Genomic DNA, 23,038 nt, shown 5'->3' on the forward strand with positions numbered 1-23,038 from the left:
CAATTCATGCCCTTTAAATATCTGTCTTTTAATCTTCATTGGTGCAGTTTTCTTTGTCTCTGACATTAGTTTCTGTCTTTCCATACGATCTGTTTTAAAAATACTTCACTTAGTTTTGGGAGTTAGGTAAGTAAGTAGTTTTGGGAGTGAAGTAAAAATACTTCACTTGTTTGTTTTTAATTTCATAGTCTCTTCAATAATGAGTGACACAACATGAAATCTGCAGCTAAGATACTTAATTCTGAAATGAGGCATCTAGTGTAATGTAGTTTTTTTTTTTTAATGGTAGATAAGTGTATTTTCACATCCAATATATTTGTTACACAGTTTATAGAAGCAGTGAATCTTCAGACTATAGGTTACTTCTACATTATATTTTACTCTGATTTTTCTAAGAATTGAGCTTGCTTTGTTTATATCTCTTAACCTGTGTTATCATTCTCCTCTACATCTTGTATGCACTGGTTAATTTTCAAGCAAAAAAACCCTTTCGATTTTACTTTAGCCTGGAGTGCCATGAAAATAACTAGCCAAGTAAACCAGAGCCTCTTAATGCCTGCTATACTGAAGAAAAGGCTATAGTATGGTCTCAATCCTTCTTAGATATTAAAGGATCTTCATGGACACAATTTCAGTACCCAGAGTCATATGGAGGAAGGCTAACTGATTAAAATGTTCATAAAACTATATTTCATCTTCGTTTGGTATTTTTGTCTAGTGTCAAAAACAACATTCCATTTTGAATTTGCTCTTTTTTTTCCCAAGCGTTTTAAAAGCCTTCTAACTCCTATTAATTACTGCTGGCAAGTATGACTACATTATTGTTTTCTGCATTATTTCATTAAGCACAAAATTAGCTTTCATCCCAATGAAAAAATCAGTAGAACTTTTCTGGTTTTTTATTGCATTTAATTTTTTCTTTACTTCTCTTGCATTTTGGTTTGATTTTTTACTTCCCTTAATTTTTTCTTCACCATGTAACTTTTATGGAGAAGTTAAATAAATACTTTTTATACTAGTATAAATAAATACTAGTGAAAAATCCATGTGTACCTGTAGTAATTGTTATAAAACCAGCATGTATCCAATGTAAATCAATGCACCTTTAATACTAAATCATTTTCTGTTTCATCTGCTACAGCTGTTGAAGTCAGAAGAGGATGCCTCATATAAACCTGTGAAGAAAGCCTGTACTCAACTTGTTGACAATTTGGTTGAGCACATTCTTAAATATGAGGAATCTTTATCAGGTAATACTATTTACAACCCAGTAGCTAAACTCCTTTGAATTTTGTATGATACTGTAACAGTGGTTGTTCAGATTACTATCACAAAAAGTTACTGTTACAGAATTCCTGTTACAAAACTGATGGTAATGAATTATTGCTTTTAAGTTCATAGTGAGCTGTTAAGCACTGTATAATAACAAAGCTTCTCTATTTTCACTAGCTAACCACAATAACAGAACTACTTTTAAAACAACTTGTTCAAACTTTTAGATCATGAAAACCAAAATAAATGTGGCAAGTTTTATTCTCATTAGTGTGTTCTACAGTTGTAATAGGAATAATTGGCTCGGCCAGTGTTGTGTGTACAGTAAGTAGTTTAAAAACTAGTGATGTCTTTGAAGCATCTTTGTTTCTTTTTTCACATATTTTGTGATCACATACAAATGTTGACACATTATGTTCTCATCTCTAATAAGAATATTCTGTATTGATCTTGAAAGAGATGTAATGAAAGGGATATTCAAATTATGTTTAAGCCCTATGTTTTTCATTGCTCAGACATCACTTGGACTTAATATCCTTTTTGTATATTCTAATCTTTTGCAGATTCTGACAACAAAGGTGTGAATTCTGGTCGCTTGGTTGCTTGCATAACCACTTTGTTCTTATTCAGCAAAATCAGGCCCCAGCTAATGGTCAAACATGCCATGACCATGCAGCCATACCTGACCACTAAATGTAGTGTAAGTAGAGAAAATAAGTCTTTTTTTTCCCCAGATAATTAAGCATGGAAATGAATGGCTGTCTTGTATACTTGATGAAATCGAAGGTAGGAAAATAGAAATTTAAATTGTATTTTATTTCATGGGCATCATAGCTTCTGAAGATACTAGGTCCTTTTGGTGATCTCTGTAGCTTCTAAGATTCTATTCCTCACCCTCTACCTCCACATTTTACAGCCAAATGAAACTGAAACCTGTGCTGCCTTGAGGACTAAGACACAGTTTTTCACCTGTTATGAAATAATTTCTTAAAATTGTTTTGTTTTATAGTCACAGTCTTAAAAGTAGTTAATATTTAACATATGAATCTTAAGGCTAAAGGTATGGTTCCATAAGATAGAGTGATCTAACATATAGAAAATATATCAGAAGGAAAATATTCTGCTCCATCCTCTTCCATACTTCACCTCTCACTTCCCTAGCTCTAGTGTTTTTATATTCCCCTGCAAGACAGTTTAGCTCACAAAAATGATAGAGAGCTATAATGCTGAACTCGCACAATCTGGTAAAATGGCCCCCTTCCTCTGAAACATTGCAGTGCTTTCTGCCATTTTGATTAGCACAGTTGGCTCAGTGAATGTTGTGATGAACCCCTGATCTGGCAGGATCATGCAGCCATGGCTCAAAGAGGAGTGTGGGTGGGTAGCAGCAATCCGTTACATTAGGTCAGCTACCAAGGGCAGGCTTAAGAGTAATTGTTACCAGCTGAGCTGGTAGGTATAGCCCAGCATTTTCCAGGTTCGGCCCCGAAGCATTCTCTAGGCACATTTACAACGAACTTTTAGAGCTGCTTCTGATCAAACAGTATAGGAAAGGGTTATCTGATTATTTACTTGCTGCAACCCATTTAGTGGATTACATCAGTTTTGTACTTCCACAGGTTGAGATGAATTGCAGAATTACCACTGTCAGCTTGAATATGTTAAAGAGCTTGATAGTAGTAGCATTTGGGAATTATCCGATCCTGATTAGTGAGCTTGATTTGTCAAAAAAAGTAAATTTCTAGCAGGAGGTATCTTTAATAGATAAATGTTTTCCATAGATTCCTCACTTAGAATACATATACACTCATGATAATGCAAACCAGTAATAATTTTAATTGTAGTTTCTACATTTGTGTGCATTATTAGCTATATTGCTTAAGGCACATTGAGTCATAGCACAACTTCATTTTGTTGCTGACACCTGTTTCCAGGTGTGTGTTCTCTAGTGTGTGTGTGTCAGGAATAGTTCCTAGATTTATTGTAGGACTCCAAAAAATTATCAGGAACAAAAGTTTTCAGGTCTGTCACAGCCTTGATGAGAGGCGAAGTGCTGCTCATACAGATTTTTTTTTTTTTTTCCAGAAGTTCTGTAGAAAACAGAACTAGCTTTCATAATAATATGTAATTTAATAGCAGATACAAACTATATAAATATAGTAACCTTTAGTAAATGTCTTACATGAGTTGGGATTTTTTACTATCAGTGCATATTAATAATACTTAGCTTATAGGTAATACGGCCAGAAATGTTAAATGCTATAAATACTGTTGTTTCAGACCCAGAATGATTTCATGGTGATCTGCAATGTTGCAAAAATCTTAGAGCTTGTAGTGCCGCTAATGGAGCACCCAAGTGAGACCTTTCTTGCCACTATTGAGGAAGACCTCATGAAACTCATAATCAAATATGGCATGACGGTAAGCTTTTAATTGGTACTATTCAGTTGATTCCATTTCACATTGTGAAATACCTCATTTTGATTTAAAGAAAGTCTGTGTTCATGTCTTGGTTTCAGCTGGGATAAAGTTAATTTTCTTTCCAGTAGCTGGTATAGTGCTGTGTTTTGGATTTAGGATGAGAATAATGTTGATAACACAGGGATGTTTTAGTTGTTGCTAAACAGTGCTTACACATAGTCAAGGACTTTGCAGCTTCCCAGGCTCTGCCAGGTGCACAAGAAGCTGGGGGGGCACACAGCCAAACTGGCCAAAGGGCTATTCCATACCATATGACATCATGCTCAGTATATAAACTGGGGGGAGTTGGCCAGGGGGCAGCGATCGCTGCTTGGGAACGGACTGGGCATCAGTTGGCAGGTGGTGAGCAGCTGCATCACTTGGTTTATCTTGGGTTTTATTCCTCCCTCTCTCTCTCTCTCCCCCTCCCTCCCTCCCTCCTTCCCTCCCTCCCTCTCTCCTTCCCTCTCTCTCATTGTTTTAATTTTCATTAGAATTTTTTATTATTATTTTATTTTAATTATTAAACTGTCCTTATCTCAACCCACGAGTTTTCTTTACTTTTGCTCTTCAGATTCTCTCCCCCATCCCATTGGGGGCGGGGAGGATGAGCAAGCAGCTGTGTGGTGCTTAGTTGCTGACTGCTAAACCGCGACACTTCATTACAAAGATAACTTTTGAGCCATGAAAAATCAGTGTACTTGGTTTACTGGAGTTTGCATGTGGTGTTGCTACATTTTAACAAGTTTGAGCAGGTTTTCAGAGCAGTCTAGGAGATGGACATTACAAATGTTAGATCGTTACTTTTAGTTCAGTATAGCTTTTTCCTACATAACTTCACAAAAATTTCAATTTTAACTTCTAAATATATGATTCATTTGTTCTTTCTTGCTCCTAGGTTGTTCAGCATTGTGTGAGCTGTCTTGGGGCTGTTGTGAACAAGGTCACCCAGAACTATAAATTTGTGTGGGCCTGTTTCAATAGATACTATGGTAAGTAAAATCACAACATGTAATTGTTACTTTTCAGTTTTGGCTACAAGTCTTGTCTTAGGGATACACCACGATTAAATACTATGATCATAACTTTTATGTTACTGTAGGTGCACTTTCGAAATTAAAAAGTCAACACCAAGAAGACCCCAACAGTACAATACTTACTGCCAATAAACCAGCACTCCTTAGATCACTTTTCACTGTTGGAGCACTGTGTCGGCATTTTGATTTTGATCAGGAAGATTTTAAGGGAAACAGTAAGGTAAAGTAACTTGTATTTACTCTCCGTGTCTTAGATATATTGAATGCTCCACTTCAATTTGAAAGCACTTTATTCCTAGTCCCTCAAAGCTATGTATTTTTTCATAATGCATACAACATAGCATTTTGGTTTTTAAATATGTGGCTTTGCAAAGGCCATGCAGTAAGATCATGTTTCTCCTTTTCTTTTTGACATTTATGCTTTTTATAAGAGATTAAAAAAATCTGTTTCATGTTCAAATAGCTATTATTTTGTTTTAATTTGCTCAGGTTAACATTAAGGATAAAGTACTTGAACTGCTGATGTATTTTACAAAGCATTCAGATGAAGAAGTACAGACAAAAGCCATTATTGGCCTTGGTAAGAAATATTAATAGTTTTTATTATTCTGCTATAGTAAAAATCCATGCATATCAGTAGGAATTCATATATTTGTGTAAGGGAGTTGTGGCAAGGGAGTTTGTTTAAAATAAAAATTTACTGTGCGTTTTATTTGAGAACTGGCTATAGAAAAGTTGTCAAAGGGTTGCTAGTTGCACACTTCTGCAGCAGAGTGGATGCTTTTAACAGTGAGTGCCTTTTGATGAGTGACCAAGTGCAGTGTATTTCTAAAGTAATGGAGATGTTATTTTTTCTCCACATGCAAGTGTGTTGTAACTCCAAATCTCGTTTTTCAATCCACAAGGTATGGTTAAAGAATAACTAGAAAAAGTGCTGGAAAAACTTTGAACATTTTAAGTGTAGGAGCAGATATTCTGCAGGAGTCAAGGGAACTCTGGCAGTTTATACCAACTGGGGGGTGCTCTGTGAGATTTCACAAGGCATTGAGATTATAATAGTCTAGATATTATAGTTTGTTTCGGGATTTTAGCTGTATTTCACTTTAAAATAGATTCTTATCTGAAGGCATTTTAAATAGATTCTTATCTGAAGGCATTAGTATGGTATTTCAGTGACTTGCAGTAGGATATGAACTGCTGTTGAGTGGTTTGTATCATGTTCATCCTCTGCTTAAGGACAAAACCTGTACATGTGAGAGAATCTTGTTTGGGCAGATAGCCCTTGGTTTCTGGAAGAGTTCATTTCATGGTTATAGCTTAGTCTGAAGAAAGTTGTCTCCTAGGCATGTGAGCTTGCATTGCATAGTTTAACTGTGGAAAATAATTTGCCTCTTTATGTTGCTGTTCAAGTGGCTTTTTTAGATATCCTGCTTCAGTTCAGGCTAGGGAGGGCTCCGAGGTTAAGGACCAAGACTGAATCTTGGTTTCATATTCTATGAGAAACCATTTCAGACAGCTGAGCGAGATTAATGGCTTTAGAATTTCCTCTGTTGCAGGAGCAATGCTACAGTTTTCTGGACTAGTTGGAGTTTTTCTAGGTGTTACATCCAGGTGCACAACACTTAACTGTAGTCCAGTTCAATTTAATTGTCCTCTACAGGATATTGCACATGGGATAGGGACTGTCTTCCTAACCATAGACATGATTGCTTTGCTCATGGATGTGGAGAATGTTGCATTTGCCAAAAATGTTTCTAAATTATAGACTGAACTGTGATCAATTTGGAAGGACGAGGAAAATGGGGGTGGCTGTCAGTAGGCATTCTTCAGTTTTTTTTTTTTTCCCTCTGCCTGTAAGCATATCGGTCTTCATTCTAATTAAACCTCAGACAACTGTTTTCAGTGATGTATTGATCTCATCTAAGTACTGTTTCCATTTTGAGGATAGCCGTTGGATGTATGGAGATGTGGTAGACAGTGCAAAGTTCCACCTTACAGGCTGATAATTGAGCAAAGTTGTCAAAGCCATTCAACGTTTGTGTGCAGCAATAAGGTGAAAAGGACTAGCAAACTAATTCGACATTTATACACAGTGAAGGTGTCATGTGAAGAGTGTGTACTTTGCTATTGGCAATTATTAGTGTGTCATTTCAATAAGGACACTCAATGGTTTTAGCCTTTGCTTTGTGATGTGTCACTGCTGTTGAGGGATTAAGCTTAACCATAAGTTTAATAATTACAGTTATGCTTCTCTTCCAGATGTGTACTTGCAAGGCAGGTTGAGGATATAAAATTTCGTTATTAAATTTAGCTAAACCTGTAAATATCTAACAGGTAATGCCTTATTCAGCCAAGTTTAGTGCTTACTCTTAAGACTCTTAACAGAGTGAAAACAAAGGTATGAAGAGAAGTGGTGTGAGGGTAGCCCCAAGATGTGAAGTCAGTCCTTAAAAGAATACAGCAGGTGCCTTTTCTCATCTCTTATGACAAATTCTTACACCAAGTAAGATTTCTTCCCCACTTACAGGGGATGGAAAAATAAGAACTTCCCTGAGAATACTGGTGGTTTAGACTCCTTCAAGTGAGTGAAGGAAAAAAAAGTGTTATGGGCTGTTACAAATACATTCATGTGCTTTTGATTTTAAAAATTAACCTTAAGAAATGGGTTGGACTTGCTCAGAGGTGGTCAAGTTATAAACATTAATATACACCTGTACAGAGTGCACAATTATACCACATACTCCAAAGACCGTCATCATTCCTTTTTCTTTTTCTCCTCTTTCCCCTGTATGTCACCTGCTTCTTTCTGCTTCTTGTTTTGAGACTAAAATGAGATCTTAAACGCACTGGGGTCTTGCCCTGGACTTAGCCTTTACCTACACCATCTTTTCTGTGTGTATGGAACCAGTTGTAAAACTTTGACTCAGTCTTCTGTTTGTTACAGCTATTTTTATACATTTCTTTTGCATAATTTTATTTGCTTTCACCCCCCCCCCCCTTTTATGTTCATGTTTTCTGTGTGTTCATTCAGAATCTTAGTTTCCTGTAGTCATAAAAAATACATTTCATGTCTGCCATTTTTGAACAGTCTTAAAAAAAAAAAATCAAGTAGTTAAACGTAATTTAAATTGGGATGTTATGTTCCCATTACTGTTTTTTTTTTTATGATACTCTGCAAGAGTTTGTCAGCAGCCCTTCTACATCTACATACGTGATCTAAAATGGTATGTAATGTCACCAATTTAGAAAAGTTTTTATGAAATATACACTAAGAACAACCAGTTCCTTGACGAGGGTAAGGCTGCAGCTAAAAACAATTCAGTTCTATAGTGTGTATCTTCCAACAGATGTAGTCTTGGGAATGCTTCAGATAGTTTTCAAGATAAGACCTTAATATGTATATGAATAATGACAAGAAGAAGTATAAATTTTACTGTGTTCACTGTTTTTTTTTCTTTTAAGATTTTATTTTTAAATACTTGTGATATTTATCAATTTTTCCACGTTTGCTCTGCCTCCATAGGAATAACTCTTTACAGTTTCAGCAGAATGTTTTTCTCCAAAGGTATTAGTAAAACAATGGGTAATTTTTAGTCATGTTTCTCCTTTGTTCTTGTGAGAGCTCCTAGTTGTTCGGATGCAGGCCACTACAATGGACATGCTTTCAGACCTGTGTAACTCTTCTTAGTGCAGCTGCCCTGGGTCAACACCCCATCTTAGCCATGACTCTGATGGATAAATAGAACTGTCACGGCTAACAGAACTCGTTATAAGCTATGGATCGTGTCCATATAGAAAAGCAATGCTATTTGGACTAGAAAAGCTATGCTGTTAGGAGGAGATAAATTTCATACCTCCATTTTGAAGAAAGACTTAAAAAGCAGAACTATGATTTCTAGATGATAATAACGTGGAATATTTCCTCTTTTTTTTCCACCCTTAGGATTTGCATTTATACAACATCCAAGTTTAATGTTCGAACAGGAGGTGAAGACTTTGTACAACAGCATTCTTTCAGATAAGAACTGTTCAGTAAACTTAAAAATCCAGGTGTTAAAAAACCTCCAGACCTACTTGCAGGAGGAGGATACGCGTATGCAGCAGGCAGACAGAGACTGTAAGTGTTTAGAGTTCTTCTGTGCTAATGAGGCATGCAAAACCTCACTTTCTTGCATACAATTACTATGTATGTGAACTGAGTCACTTAAGATTGTTATCAGATCAGTAATATTGTACCCAAAGTATCTTAGAATAATTTTCAAAAATTCATTAGGTACACATAATAGGTATATTATTTACTTTGAAGATGTATAAATCCTGGAAGCAATCCAGAATGCATAATTGCTGTAATGACGGTAGTAATACTTTTTATCAAAATCTCCTCTAAGGTTAATTTGCAGATAGAAAATATTAAATACAACATAAGACACTTTTAAAATTAGAAACCTTTATTAAGGAACAAGACTTTAATTAAAGTCATGTCTCCTTAGTTTTTTGGTGTATATTTACCATCAGGCTGTTCTATGTTTCATGAGATCATAAACCCATTTTAAGACAGCTGAAATGTGTATGTATTGTAAAGCTTAAAGATCAGCATGCATCAAGTAATGGCAAAGTAAATTATTATACTGTAGTGAGTGTGCTGTTGCTTTTGTCCTTTTTACAGGGAAAAAAGTAGCAAAACAGGAAGACCTGAAAGAAATGGGTGATATTTCCTCAGGAATGAGTAGTTCCATCATGCAGCTATATCTCAAACAGGTCCTTGAGGCTTTCTTTCATACCCAGTCCAGTGTACGCCACTTTGCTCTAAATGTCATTGCACTGACGTTAAACCAGGGTCTCATCCATCCTGTTCAGGTATGGTAGGCTTTTATGATGGGGGGTTTTGTTGTTCAGGTTTTCAGAGGTTTTCACACTTGCTACGTAAATTTCCAGTTTTTCTCTTCTAGCTATGTAACAGTAAGTGGTAATTGTAGCAGAAGGCCTTTACAGAAAGCATATTTTGAAATCTGTTTTATGTTGTTTAGCCAGTGAGATTCCAAATGCTGTATTTTCTGGTTTTGGATCAAGATGTAAAAGCCCAGCCAGTGCCTAAAGAGCATGTACAAATGTACATTGGAGCATTCTGTTAGAAGTTTCAGGTGTATGCCAAGTTGTTTTCTTCATTTGATTCTTTATCCTGGAAAATGTGTCAGCTTGCCTCCACCTCAATCCCCATGTCCTACAAATACTATGGAAATCCACAGTCAGTGTCAGAACTTCAGTCATCATCTCCATTATTCTTTGCTTACATAATGTTTTTGTAATTATTTTTTTTATACTGCAGCCATTGTGCATGTTCAGTCATAAGTGGTGTTGGTTTTTTTTTTTTTAATGGCATTTTTTGTACTGTAAATTGACTTTAGAGTTTGAGAGAAAGGGGAATACTACCTGAAATCTCACACAACTTCTATCATTTATAATGTTGGTCTCTTGTGTATTTTGTACTATTTGCTTGCAAAAAGTAGTCACGTAGTAAGTTGCATAGAGCTTGTTATTCTAGTTTCTGCAGTACTCAGAATATAACAAGAACAATAGTGTAGTAGAAGAACAAAGACTGAGAAAGAGGAGGTACAATGACTTTGAATAATAATTTCATTTGTTTTTCAAGTGTGTGCCATACTTAATTGCAATGGGCACAGATCCAGAGCCCTCTATGCGAAATAAAGCTGACCAGCAGTTGGTGGAAATAGACAAAAAATATGCTGGGTTCATTCACGTAAGTAATTCTAATTTAACATTTTACAAAATACTGTTTGTTTCTCTAGTGGTTTAACAGCTGAATATGCCTCAGCTGCAGAAAAAGAATATAAAATAACAAATAAACAACTATAAGCAGTTGTAAAAATGATCTTGACTCTTTCTCCTGTTTGGAGATTTCTGTTATTAGCATTAGAAAGGATATAATAATTTGAAGTGTCTCTTCCAGTCCAAAATTTCCTTTACTTTATAATTCACAGTAATATTTTCCTCACCAAATAGTACTTAAGGGTATTTATTTGATAAAAGGTAAGGACAGCTGTTTCATAATGTTCAGCAATGATTTTCCTGTATCAGTGACCTAGGGAAGAGAACACCTTGTAAAAGTAGAAGTCCTTAGTGTATATGTATTAGAATGTTAAGGCATCAAGGCCTTGTAAAAAAAATATAAATTGTAATCTAAGCAGGAGGAGCATAGGAAGCTGTTTAGATCTGAAGGATCTTGCTGAAAGGAAAATCTGAAGGCTAAGTGAGGACTTGTGGAGTTGTGGCATAGTGCCACTAACTCTGCTTAAGATCTGAAATTGAGCTGCAGCACCCTCTCCTTATTTCAGAAGGCCCCAGTCTAGGTTCAGTTTGTGCACTACATTGTGGGACTTCTCATATCTGCCTGTATTCCACTGCAGTTGGAGCATTGCATTGTTGATGGCATCCAAACAGATACCTAATACAGTAGGTGAAGGCTAGCAGATGAAATTTGCTATGTAGGCAGCTGGGCTTTAAGACAATGTATAGATGAAGAGACAACTTTGCTGAACAGCAGCAGAGGTGGTATGAGGAGAGTTGAATATGCAGCCTAACTAGAGATTCAGTTTGTTCTGAAACTAGAGCAGGAGCCTTGAAGTAAGTAAAATCAGCTGGAAATCACAGGACACATGCAAAAGATCCCTCATTTTCTGTTTATTAGTCCTGTTGTACTAATATGGACTCAGTTGTTGGTTTCACTACAAGTGACATCAAGCATACAAGTTTGGTAAAATATTCTGTTTATGTATGACAACATTTCAGTATTCTTGAGAATTGTTTAAATTGGAATACCTGGCTGTAGTGGGTAAACAGATTAGCTGTACGTTTCTAACAGAACTTACAGTGAAAGCAGTTCACAAGACATTCTGATCTCTGCCACAAGTTCTGTTAATCAGTTTGCCAACTCAAAAGGTAGTATCTCCTCAGTGCCTGTTTTAAAGTTAAACTTCAGATGAGCATCCACTTGAAAGGAGTAAGTTTTACTGCTTTGAAAGCAATGGTTTAAATAAAAATAAATACATTTCCATTTCAGATGAAAGCAGTGGCTGGTATGAAGATGTCTTACCAGGTACAACAGGCGATTAATACCTGCCCAAAAGATCCTGTAAGAGGTTTTAGACACGATGAATCATCCAGTGCATTGTGTTCACACCTGTACTCCATGATCCGAGGGAACCGTCAACACAGACGAGCTTTCCTAATTTCTTTACTGAACCTCTTTGATGATACTGCAGTAAGCATCACATTTCCTTCACTTAAAAAGAAATTAAAATACAGCATTACAAGCTTAAATGCTCCTTTTACAATGTATTTTTATGACATAATTATTGATAACTTTATTTCCCTAATGTATTTTGTTTTGCTTTGTAATATAAGGTATTCATCTATACAATATTACCTATATAATAGAATACATTTGTTACTTTTGCATCATTCTGTACCTTTCTATACCCAGTTCGGACTGATCAGAAATAATGTATCTTCAGGTATGACTAAATTTTGCATATATACATGTGTTTCAGAGTGGGTTTGGGGGGTACATAGAATAAAATTTGTTATCATGGTTTTGCATTAGACTATTAGGAACACAAGATAAGTGTATAAATCTAAGATATTTGTTTTTGTATTTATATGTACTTTTTTTTTTTAACTTCCAGAAAACCGAAGTGAATATGCTCTTGTACATAGCAGACAATCTAGCCTGTTTTCCTTATCAAACACAGGAAGAGCCACTGTTTATAATGCATCATATAGACATTACACTATCGGTTTCTGGTAGCAACCTACTACAGTCCTTTAAAGAGGTATGTGCATTTATATTTTAGTATATTTATTATGGTGGCAACATAAGCTTCTCTATAATTTGGTCGATTTTTCAGTGAATACAGTACCATTATTATGATATGGACCAGTAGCATTACTTTGTAACCAGTAGTTAAAAACAAGCAACCCTTTCTGTTCTGGCCTGCATCTGGTAGACACTACTTTAAAACTTCCCTTACATTGCTGCTTACATTATTAAAAAAGAATGATGCATTTTGAGATCTTAATAGCAAATCTATATCATTCTCTAATATGGCTGAATAATAATGTATTGCATGCATCTGGAAGCACAGGAACCCAGAATCATCATGAAATACTAGTTTATTGTGCTTGTTTGTATAATTTTAATAATAAAATCCAGTTGGCTGTTTATTTTGTTGTCAAGTAGCTGATGGCAGTTATATATGTGTTGCCTGAGAGATTTTAAATACATTGTTTATTGCAAGAAAAGAGTACACAATATGTCTTTTCTTAAGGTAGCATATAAGAACATGAATCATGGTATAGTATCTGTTGTTATGGCAATACAACCATGTAAGAAAAAGGCCTCTGCTTCTTAAAGACTTCAGTGTCTTCATTTCCTGGACAAGTTTAACAGTAGAAGGTGCAAACTGTCAGGAAGCAAACGAGTTTCTAGAATGTCCAGTCTGACTAGTAAGTACAAGTCAGAGTTGATGCCTGGAAAGTACACTGCTTTGATTTCTCACCCTACCAAAGTCAATTTTTAATCTGCTAGAAAGAGACAGTACATTCTTCAGACTGGGGACTGGTGTGTAGCACCCGGCACAGAAAAGATGAGATCCTGCTTAGGACATCTTAAGTTCTGTGTTATGAAAAATCATACTATGTGAAGTAACAATGCATGTGTGAAATTCTGTAGCTCTACAAGTAGTAGAACTGATTATTATTAATACTGTGTATGATCACTTAAGGTTTTCTCTGGTCAGCAGTGTAAATTAGTGTCATAGAATTTTAAAAGACAAGGATTAAAATCAGCTTGGACTAGTCTGTACCAAAGTACATATGGAAATCTACGTGACACACAAAAATGATATCCAGGTGAAAGAAAAACAGAATTTTCTTCCTGATTTATTGTATTTGGCCTTCTACTGCATATTACTGTCACTGCTAATGAACTTGAGCAGTCTTTTAAGAATAGCATGCCAGAGAAGTACTTGTTGCTTCAGTTCCTTCTGTATCCACCTTGCAAAAAATGTGGGCTTTGGATCAATTTTTCAGCATCTTTTTGCCATAAATAATTTTAATTTTTAATATCAAATTGTAAATTAATAACATTGTGCAGGGAATTCTTGCTGATTTAAGCCAATAATGATTTTGGAAAGATTTTTTAGAAATGTACGTGATGCTACTTACTCTAATTTTGAAATGTGTGTTAACTTCTCTGTCTTTGCAGTCTATGGTGAAAGACAAAAAAAAGGAAAGAAAACCTTCATCAGATGAGGAGACTGAGAGTGACAGTAACAGTGGTAGTGAGAGCGAAAGTGAGGAGGAAGCTTCTAAGCCTCGGAGGTTACGGAAACGAGTAGATTCTGATTCAGATTCCGATGAAGAAAATGATATAAATGCTGTGATGAAATGTTTACCAGAAAATTCAGCTCCTTTAATTGAATTTGCAAATGTCTCCCAAGGCATATTATTACTTTTGATGCTGAAACAGCATTTAAAGAACCTCTGTGGATTCTCTGATAGGTGAGGATATTTAGATAATAGGCCATCTTGTTATCTAGTGAGTTCTCTGTAAGGATTAAGTTTGGAAGTTTTTTTTTTAAACTTGATTGTAACTAATTGTTTAAGCAAGAGATTTGTGTTAGAGAAAAAACATAAATGTGATAAGTTGAATGTAATGAAACTTTGGCTTAGAAAAACCAATTATTTCATTTCTTACCAGGATGTCTATTGTATATGGAATGATTAAAATATAACTACGTATATTGAAGATTTTAAAAGCTTTTCCTTGAAATTACTTTGGACTTTCCTTAAAAGCTCTTCCCTTTGTTTCTTTGAACAGTAAAATTCAGAAATATTCTCCATCTGAATCTGCAAAAGTTTATGATAAAGCGATAAACAGGAAGACAGGAGTGCATTTCCATCCAAAACAAACTCTGGATTTTCTGCGGAGTGATATGGCTAATTCCAAGATCACTGAAGAAGTGAAGAGGAGTATAGTAAAACAGTACTTAGATGTAAGTAAAGTTACTTTGCAGAAAACATGAAATCCTTTCAAACTAGGTAACACAGTATAAACTTGAAAGTAGATCCTAATGTAGTGGATGAACATTTCAAAATGTTAAGTTCCTGGTAATCTTACGCGGTACACTGATAACTCACCACTTCCTTTCAGGATGTTTAGCATGACTATCTTTGAAAGACTTCTAATAACTTTAAACACAATGAAAATTAATTTCAACTAACAGATACTCATCTTTATGGAGTATTTTCTAATTTCTGGCATCCATCTTGTATACCTCTCCCATAGAACTTGTTCACTTTATCCCTGACTGTTTCCATCATAGGACCAGAGACTAGATGTAGTGTATTTACTCCCCCCACCCAAACTTTAAATATCAATTAGAGAAAACTTGTAATTTTGGAAACACAGGAAGAAAGCTTTTACATATCTACTAAAAAAAGAGAGGAAAGTAAAAAGTTTGAAGAACAAAACACAAGCTGTTCAAGTTTGAAGTTGTCTGCCATTTGTTTTACTCTGTTTCTTTACCTTGCCTTTTTTTTTTTTTTATTTAACGTAGTGTGATATAGATGCCTATTTTTGAAGTTACAATGTGGACTAATCTGTGTTTTTTAATAGTTCAAGCTCCTTATGGAACATTTGGATCCTGATGAAGAGGAAGAAGATGGAGAGGTGTCAGCTAGCACAAATGCTCGGAACAAAGCAATTACCTCGCTGCTTGGAGGAGGCAGCCCTAAAAACAATGCAGCTGAGACAGAGGACGATGAAAGTGATGGGGAGGATAGAGGAGGAGGCACTTCAGGGGTGAGGCGGAGGAGGAGTCAACGTATTTCGCAGCGTATTACGTAAAATGATTTTTATGTGCTTATAAATGTCAGTCTATTATATTAAATGTACACCAAGTAATGTAATCCACATGAAAGAAAGCATTTTGTAGATAGAGATTCTCTACTTAACCGTTTATACAACTTTTGTAGAAAGTTTAACAGAAAAGACAATAAAAAAAAAAACAAACTAGAAAATGAGATTTATCCCATATAAAAAGTTATTAATTTTCCTTTGGAATGTACTGTGTGTTATCCTTTTTATTGTTGCCAAGTTTTTATGTAGCTTTATGATTCATGTGTATATATAATTTTATATATCAATAAGAGATAAAGACACGGGTACAAATTAAGAGTATGTGGTTTTACAAGGATATGTTAACCCCTTGGCGCTGGCGGTCGCGGTGCGTCTCATTGCCGGCAATGGAATGTGTGCCGGGAAATCCCAACTCCCGGCGTCAAGGGATTAAAAGCAATAAAAGCAATAATTTCACTAAAGTTCTTTTGTGTAACACTTGGTCTTTTTTCCCCCCAATGTTTTAGTCATTGAGAAGGTCAAAACGAAATTCAGACTCTACGGAGTTGGCAGCACAGATGAATGAAAGTGTTGATGTCATGGATGTCATCGCTATTTGCTGTCCAAAGTACAAAGACCGACCACAAATTGCAAGAGTAGTACAGAAAACCAGCAATGGCTTCAGTGTTCAGTGGATGGCAGGCTCCTACAGTGGCTCCTGGACTGAGGCTAAGCGCCGTGATGGCCGCAAACTGGTGCCTTGGGTAGACACTATTAAGGAGTCAGACATTATTTACAAAAAAATTGCTCTAACGAGTGCTAATAAGCTGACTAATAAAGTTGTGCAGACTTTACGATCGCTGTATGCCGCCAAGGATGGAACTTCCAGCTAATGAATTTGTACATGCAGCCAAATTTACAGGAATTGAAATAACAGAAAAACTTGAAATATCAACTTTCTGGCAAAAAAATCAGTTAAATGAAGAGTAAGAATGGAACCTGGGACGCGGGAAAAAAGAAGGAAATGTTTGGTAAACATTTTTGTGGGAGCTTCCTTCGCTGTTGTGCAGCAGAAACTTCTCAGTTCATTTTTACTCCCACTGTATTATAGTTTAACAAAAAAAATTGTTTATATCTTGAAAAAAAAACTTTCTGTTTAAAAAAAATAAACAAGTGAATGTTGGAAATTAGTCTGTTAATGTTCTTAATAAAGTGTTCTTGGAGTTTAACCTAGCAGCGGATGGCTTTCTTTAGCTTAGCCCAGTTTCCAGGGAAGCATTGTTTTTCCAGGCTGTAAAATGGCAGAATCTCCTGGATATATAATTTATTCTGTTGAAGAAAAAAAAAGAAAAGAAAACAAAAGCATGCAGTATCTATGACCTATCTGCAGGAGGAGTTTTTGTAAATGTAGATTTTGATGTATTAGGTCACCCTGAAATAATACAAGAAAAGGGATCCCCAGCAAATCTGGTGGAACGAATACTGCAATAAATTTTTTTACTTCTCTTTGTTACTTGTCTGTTTCCATTTGAATTTCTTATTGTAAAGATCTGTTTAAATCCATTTATATTATTTTGCAGTCTTTTATGTAAAATTTACTATATCAGTGGTTTTCAAAACAAGACATAAAATATTGTTTATACAGTTTGTATAGGCTGACTTCTGAATAATTGGTATCTTTTTATTTTTATCCCTTAAAGGGTGTAAACACAAGTTAACTCCAGGGTTTTATTGTATCCTGCAATATTTAGTATTAACTATATGATTTAGCACTGTGCCAAACACATTTTCAAGAGTACATTTTGATATAAAAAGAAACTATAGTTTATTCCTTGTATGCTTCAATTTCTTTCTAATGCTGTCCAAATGGTAATTTATGATAGTTTAAATTTGGGGAAAGCTGAATGACTATTCTGCTTGGGCTAACTGGCCATGTATGCATTTCTCTGGGTTAATATAGAGAGGTTTGTGTCAAGAGGAGACAGCTACCAGTATCTGAGGAGTGAATGGGTATGAGTCTGGGTAATTACACTACATTCCTTCACAAATGAATTTTTGAAAAAAATGTTTGTATATTAGACTATTTTTTTTACTAATTGAAAGATGTTTTCACATTTTGTAAATTGAAAAAATGCTATTGAAAGCTTTCAGAAGCATTTGCTTCAACTGTGTTGCCACAGCCTTTCACAAGCAGTTCGCCTTCCTAGAGAGTAAGAAAAGCAGCAGATTTGCAAAGAGAAAAAAATCTAAAATAGGTAAACTTTTTAGGGGACTATTAAACCCTGCTGTGTTTTCACATGTATTTATCTAAAATAGGTGTTCCTCAATAAGTAAATATTTCTTTCTATTATGTTTCATTTCTTTTACAAATTTAATTTATGGTAGGAGGCTGTTTTTATGAAACTATCTTGCAGAATTCTAATACGTTATTTGATTTGTGAGGAATAGTAACAGTATTCCAAAATATTCTCGTGTACAAAAAGACCATTAAACTGAAATGATTAATAACTCCTCAGAATCTAGTTAGTAATTGTTCCTATGGGAAATGCCTTTTTGCTGTTTCACCACTGGAATTTTTCTGAACAGAAATATTTTGGCACCTTTTTGTTTTCCCTGCTAATGGTGTTTTCTTCACTGTACAAAAAGCCACCTCTCAGGCTAAGATAGGTATTGTTAAAGCAGGGAGAAGTAGAAAAAGCAGAAGTCACTCCTCTGCAGCTCTGGAAGCAGGACATTTTTGTAGCGAACAATGAAATGCTATCTTTCTCAGGGCCAGGAGCAGCTGTTATAGTGGGAAATTCATACTTGGAGAATAGAAGGGTTGTATGACATGTCACATGTTACTAATAGAAAGAGTTGAAAATACTTCACAAGGAAACTCCCAAATGATAAAGAATTTCATACAGATGCAGTCTAAAATGAAGTTGTCTGTTAGCCATTTCTGAAGCTATTTATATTTAAACATCTTATTTTTAATAGGTAATACAAATACTTCCTTGTTCATAAACAGATTGTTGCCTGGTCATGTGGCTTTCCCAGTATCAAAGAAGGTTTTTTATTTCAATTTGTTTGGTATTTATTGGAATAAAATTATCGGACAGAAATTATAATTAAACAATACAAACCTGAAGTCTAAAGTTGTCTTAGTTGAAAGGATTTGGACCATTACTGTATTGTGTGATATGCCAAAGGGCATACATGCTCCTTGATGGGATCTGTTGGCCATAATATAATACACACTTATAAAATTAATTATAGATTATTGAATAAATTGAATAAGATTCTCACTATTTAAGAGTTGAATTTTCCCCTTCTGTACCACCCAGAGTAATACCTAGTTTTGTTTTGCCTATCACAAACATTGATTACTCACGAAAGAAAAAGGTAGTAGTGTTCATTTTGGGGAAACAAGTTCCTGTTAGCTGTGTATAACATGGGCTGATGATTTTTGGCAGAATTGAAGTAGAGAGCCCGAGGTTGCAGCTGTAATCGGTGCAGTGCTCAGCCTCTGAGTAGCAGTCGCAGTTTTACCAACATCAACCACATTACTGGCAACAACACATACCAAGATAAGGATTTTTCTACATTAAAAAAGTTGATTTTTTTTTTTTTAAAGAAGTGCTGCAGTGCAGTAATTGATAAGTAATAGAAATTTACTCCTTTGTGTTGACATAGCTTTGTAGTATTTTTTCACTGTATGGCTATAGATTTTTACATACATAACTATAATGATTATTGAATTTTTTTTTATATTCTTACTGCTTTCTCCCTTTGAGTACAGGTTCTGTACGTGGAAAGTTGTTGTGGTAGCTTACCTAACAAAGGGATACTGTCAAGCTTTTAGAATTAACACTAGCCATATTGTACTTTGTAAGAAAACATAGACACTTCCACAATCTAAATAAATAAGAATGAAATTACTATTTTTAATCTTCCACTTCAGTACTGTAAAATTGCAGAATAATTCTTGAGTATTTTCATTATCTGCAGCTATAAAAGATCACAATAGTTTTTGACAAAACTTTAATTATAAATAAGTATTTTTTTAAATGATTCAGTAATGCCCTTTTGTATTTTTTTGAGGTTCTTTATTGCTTATATTAACAACTCTAACATGTATAAAGGCAGGCATGGGCAATATCCAGCATGAGTATTTTAGTGAGGTGTGGCCATTAAAAAAGCTATTTAAAATTTTAAAATTGAGTCAAACTTTAGCCTTACTTTTGCTGTTGTGGTGTCCCTAGTGAGAATATTGTTACTGTGGAAAAATTAGGTTGTGCTAAACATTAGCTCTAACACGAAATACCTTGTAGCACTGAACTATCTTAAATGTGTTTGTGGCTCATGACAAAAAAAGTTTGTAATCGAGTCTGACTCATCTGGTGCTAGTTAAACAGCAGGACCTTCTGCCTAAATGCAGGTGTTGTTAATGTTCCAGGGTAATGAATGGATCAGGTCAGCTGGTCCTTACTGTAAAGCTAACACATTTCAGCTCCGAGCCCCAGACAGATACCAATGGAGTTGAATTAACAAACACCTAATGCTTTTGTTACGTGCCCGACACTCCTGAAGTCCCACGCCCTAGAAATAGCAAGAGCCCAAGGCACAAGTCCTATATCCTAGTTTGCTTCCACTCACTGAAGAGCCACACCATCCTTATACAAGCGTTTCCATATCCCTCAGAACTTGTCATCTTATCTTTAAAGTACTGAGTTGTAATGGGTGAGTTCTTAATGTAAGTAGTGAGTTTTTAGATTTCATGGTTCCATGACTAAATATTAAAGTGTTATTGTTACATACAAATAAATTCATAGTATTTTCATATTTCATTTATTTAAAATAAATGTTTTAAGAGTTCAGTTTGGACCCTTCCACAATGAAACTTGCAAGTTTTTATCCTAGAATGCGCATACACTTCGCTGGTCCCTTTCTCATTGTGCTCTCAATGCTCAAATTATGCCTGGGGCACCTGTAAGACATCCAGGGAACCCGTTTTTGGGTTATTCTAAGAGACATCTTGCCAGTCTGTGTTCAACCCATCAGACATAACTACATCATTTCTAGTTTCTACGTGATTCAGATGCAGTTTGGCACCTAATTTTTGAGTTCCCTGTATTAGGAGGGAATAGTTTTCATTGGAATACATGCAACTGCATACACTGCTTGCAGCTACCCAAGTTGTTAAGTGTCTCCTCCAAACATTCTCCTCAAAAAAATCCTGAGCCCGAGGGTTGGTTTGGGGGGAACCAAGGGCGTGGGAGGGGAAGGTTTATCCTGCGCGGAGCAGCACAGGCTCAGGCAACCGAACACCAGCATGGCGGGTGCACAAGTGTGTGGCGTGCATTTTGGCAATCATCCATCCAGGCAAGGGAGCGTACAACACTGGAGTTGCAAAAGTACGTCACCAAATAACTGACTGTCCCAGTTACAGTTTGTGACACAGACTGGCAAGTATTTCTCATTATTTCAGTGACTGTTTAAAGAAATTTGTTTTGACTTCGAAAGAGCTTTTCTCCATCACTGTGCTTAGTGCAGCTGTGTTGAAAGGCTCATATTTCTGTTTTGAAAACAAGTATCCTGCTTCCTAAAAGCTAGAATGGTGATTTTAGCTGATTTCCACCCCCACCTCCCCAGGGGATTAAACAGGATTAAACAGGATGCTACTTCTGTGTTTGTAATGTAGCCTCTGTCTTTTGGAAGCTGTAGTACGAGCACTAAACCCTGTTGCATGGGGGACTGCTTCAGCTGCTAGCTTTGGCTGTAAACCTCACTCCCCCAACACCGTTTTTGTCCATCAGCTCATTTTCAATGCACTTCCTCCTTTCCCTTCTCCCAAATAGCTTCTGCATTTGTTTTACCTATCCCTTATTTGCAATTCTCTTCCCAACCATAGAGGGCTACAAAATTTGTTGGAAACAGCCCAAGTCTGTCACTACAGTTAATTTATTGTTGAGAAACCATACAGGGGATCATCTGCTTCTCATTTTGACTTCACAAGCACAGGCTGAAGACTTACGCTTTCTTTGGGGAACAGCCGTCTTTCTCTCTCTTATTTTGCATGTTTAGTTCTCTTGTTAGGGTTTATGCTTGTACAGAAATACTGCAGAACCTGAACTGCACTCAAATTGCTGTAAGCCAGAAATACATGCGTAGAGGAGAAATTCAAGGGGTTTGTACAGCCTGCTTAGACTAAATGTGCTCTCTGAGCACAGGCAAACAAAGTGTAACGATCCCTTGAGAAAATCCATTCGTTTCAGATTCATGAGAGCTTTTTTGATTCTGAAGAGTTCTGTGTGGAGATGGATTTTCAAATTCAAGGTCAGCCTTGAACATCTCCTGTCCGATACATCCCTGCAGTTCTGAATGGTGCTGCTTCATCTCCACACCCAAATCTGCAGGTCAGGGTCATGTAATACCAAGTTCTCTGTGATTTGGATCACTCCTCATCAATTCTTTTTTATTTGCTGTCCAAAAGTACTGGTTGGAAAAAAAATGATGATGCACATAGTGGGGTATTCTAAAAAATTCCAACAGCTGTTACACATTGTATAAAATTCGCAGTTCTGACCAGCTAAGTAGCAGGTCGGAAAACTCAGAATTTTAACAAAAATTATTTTAGAACTCAGTTTCTCAAAATCTGCATCTGTAATGTCTTGATTAAACTTGTGTCTAGTTGTCAGAGATTTCTGGAAAGGCAAAAATTTATTCCTTAAATGATTTATTCCTCCAGTGGTTCTATCTGCTATGTTATCAAAAGTATAGTGGGGTTTTAAAACCAAAACACTGCAAGGAAGAGGGACGACTATGTTCTGAACTAGAAAGCAAATTTCTTTTGAAGGTATTGCTCTACTTGAGAGAGAGAGGATTCCTTTCCTTCCCCTCATATTGAAATCCATGTGAAATAATTGGGGCAGAAGTTGTCAAGTCTGTGTTCAGCCTTCAAGTCACTCAGACCAAACTTTCCAGACCAACCATGTACAGCCTTCTACACACTTAGTTCTTCTCTTTGGGCAACTCTGATTAGTACTGGATGCTCCATGGTTAGTGGAATTTTCTCCTACCTTCAATTTTTAACTGGTGGCTGAGAAACCCACTCAAACAGGCCACTCCCTTAAATGATACATTAAATATTTTTAGGAGGGTGCACATAGCTGGTCATTGCAAGGCATGTATTTCTCTCAGCCGGCCCTTTTCAACTTTGAGTACTTTCTGAGCTTGCTTTCCTTCTATTTGTTGTGTCTTTATAAATCAGAAAAAGAAAAAACCTTCCATTGTTTTAGCTTATTTGAAAATATTCCAGTTGAGGATCAGAGTAGTCTGTTGATGCCTTACCTCTTCTGCCTTACATAAA

At 35.9% G+C, this 23,038-nt stretch overlaps 1 protein-coding gene across 7 annotated transcripts in view; it reads left to right on the forward strand.

Annotated features, from left to right (window-relative positions):
* NIPBL (NIPBL cohesin loading factor) overlaps nucleotides 1–17,763 on the forward strand; it is a 160,092-nt gene extending 142,329 nt beyond the window's left edge. For 2 of the 7 annotated variants that reach the window (XM_075488533.1, XM_075488532.1), the window contains 15 exons: nucleotides 1,142–1,250; nucleotides 1,836–1,972; nucleotides 3,553–3,693; nucleotides 4,631–4,724; nucleotides 4,835–4,989; nucleotides 5,259–5,349; nucleotides 8,713–8,886; nucleotides 9,436–9,626; nucleotides 10,420–10,527; nucleotides 11,848–12,048; nucleotides 12,473–12,619; nucleotides 14,053–14,348; nucleotides 14,668–14,842; nucleotides 15,466–15,651; nucleotides 16,215–17,763. In XM_075488533.1, coding sequence (XP_075344648.1) covers nucleotides 1,142–1,250; nucleotides 1,836–1,972; nucleotides 3,553–3,693; nucleotides 4,631–4,724; nucleotides 4,835–4,989; nucleotides 5,259–5,349; nucleotides 8,713–8,886; nucleotides 9,436–9,626; nucleotides 10,420–10,527; nucleotides 11,848–12,048; nucleotides 12,473–12,619; nucleotides 14,053–14,348; nucleotides 14,668–14,842; nucleotides 15,466–15,651; nucleotides 16,215–16,580 — 2,571 coding nt within the window. In that variant the 3' untranslated portion in view covers nucleotides 16,581–17,763. Of the gene's footprint in view, nucleotides 1–1,141; nucleotides 1,251–1,835; nucleotides 1,973–3,552; nucleotides 3,694–4,630; nucleotides 4,725–4,834; nucleotides 4,990–5,258; nucleotides 5,350–8,712; nucleotides 8,887–9,435; nucleotides 9,627–10,419; nucleotides 10,528–11,847; nucleotides 12,049–12,472; nucleotides 12,620–14,052; nucleotides 14,349–14,667; nucleotides 14,843–15,465; nucleotides 15,693–16,214 lie in introns of all 7 variants that reach the window. The other 5 variants (XM_075488536.1, XM_075488537.1, XM_075488535.1 and 2 more) reach the window with 4 other exon arrangements.
* Nucleotides 17,764–23,038: the final 5,275 nt, after the last annotated feature.

This window comes from Mycteria americana, chromosome Z (assembly GCF_035582795.1).
Source record: "Mycteria americana isolate JAX WOST 10 ecotype Jacksonville Zoo and Gardens chromosome Z, USCA_MyAme_1.0, whole genome shotgun sequence".
NCBI classification, from domain to species: domain Eukaryota; kingdom Metazoa; phylum Chordata; class Aves; order Ciconiiformes; family Ciconiidae; genus Mycteria; species Mycteria americana.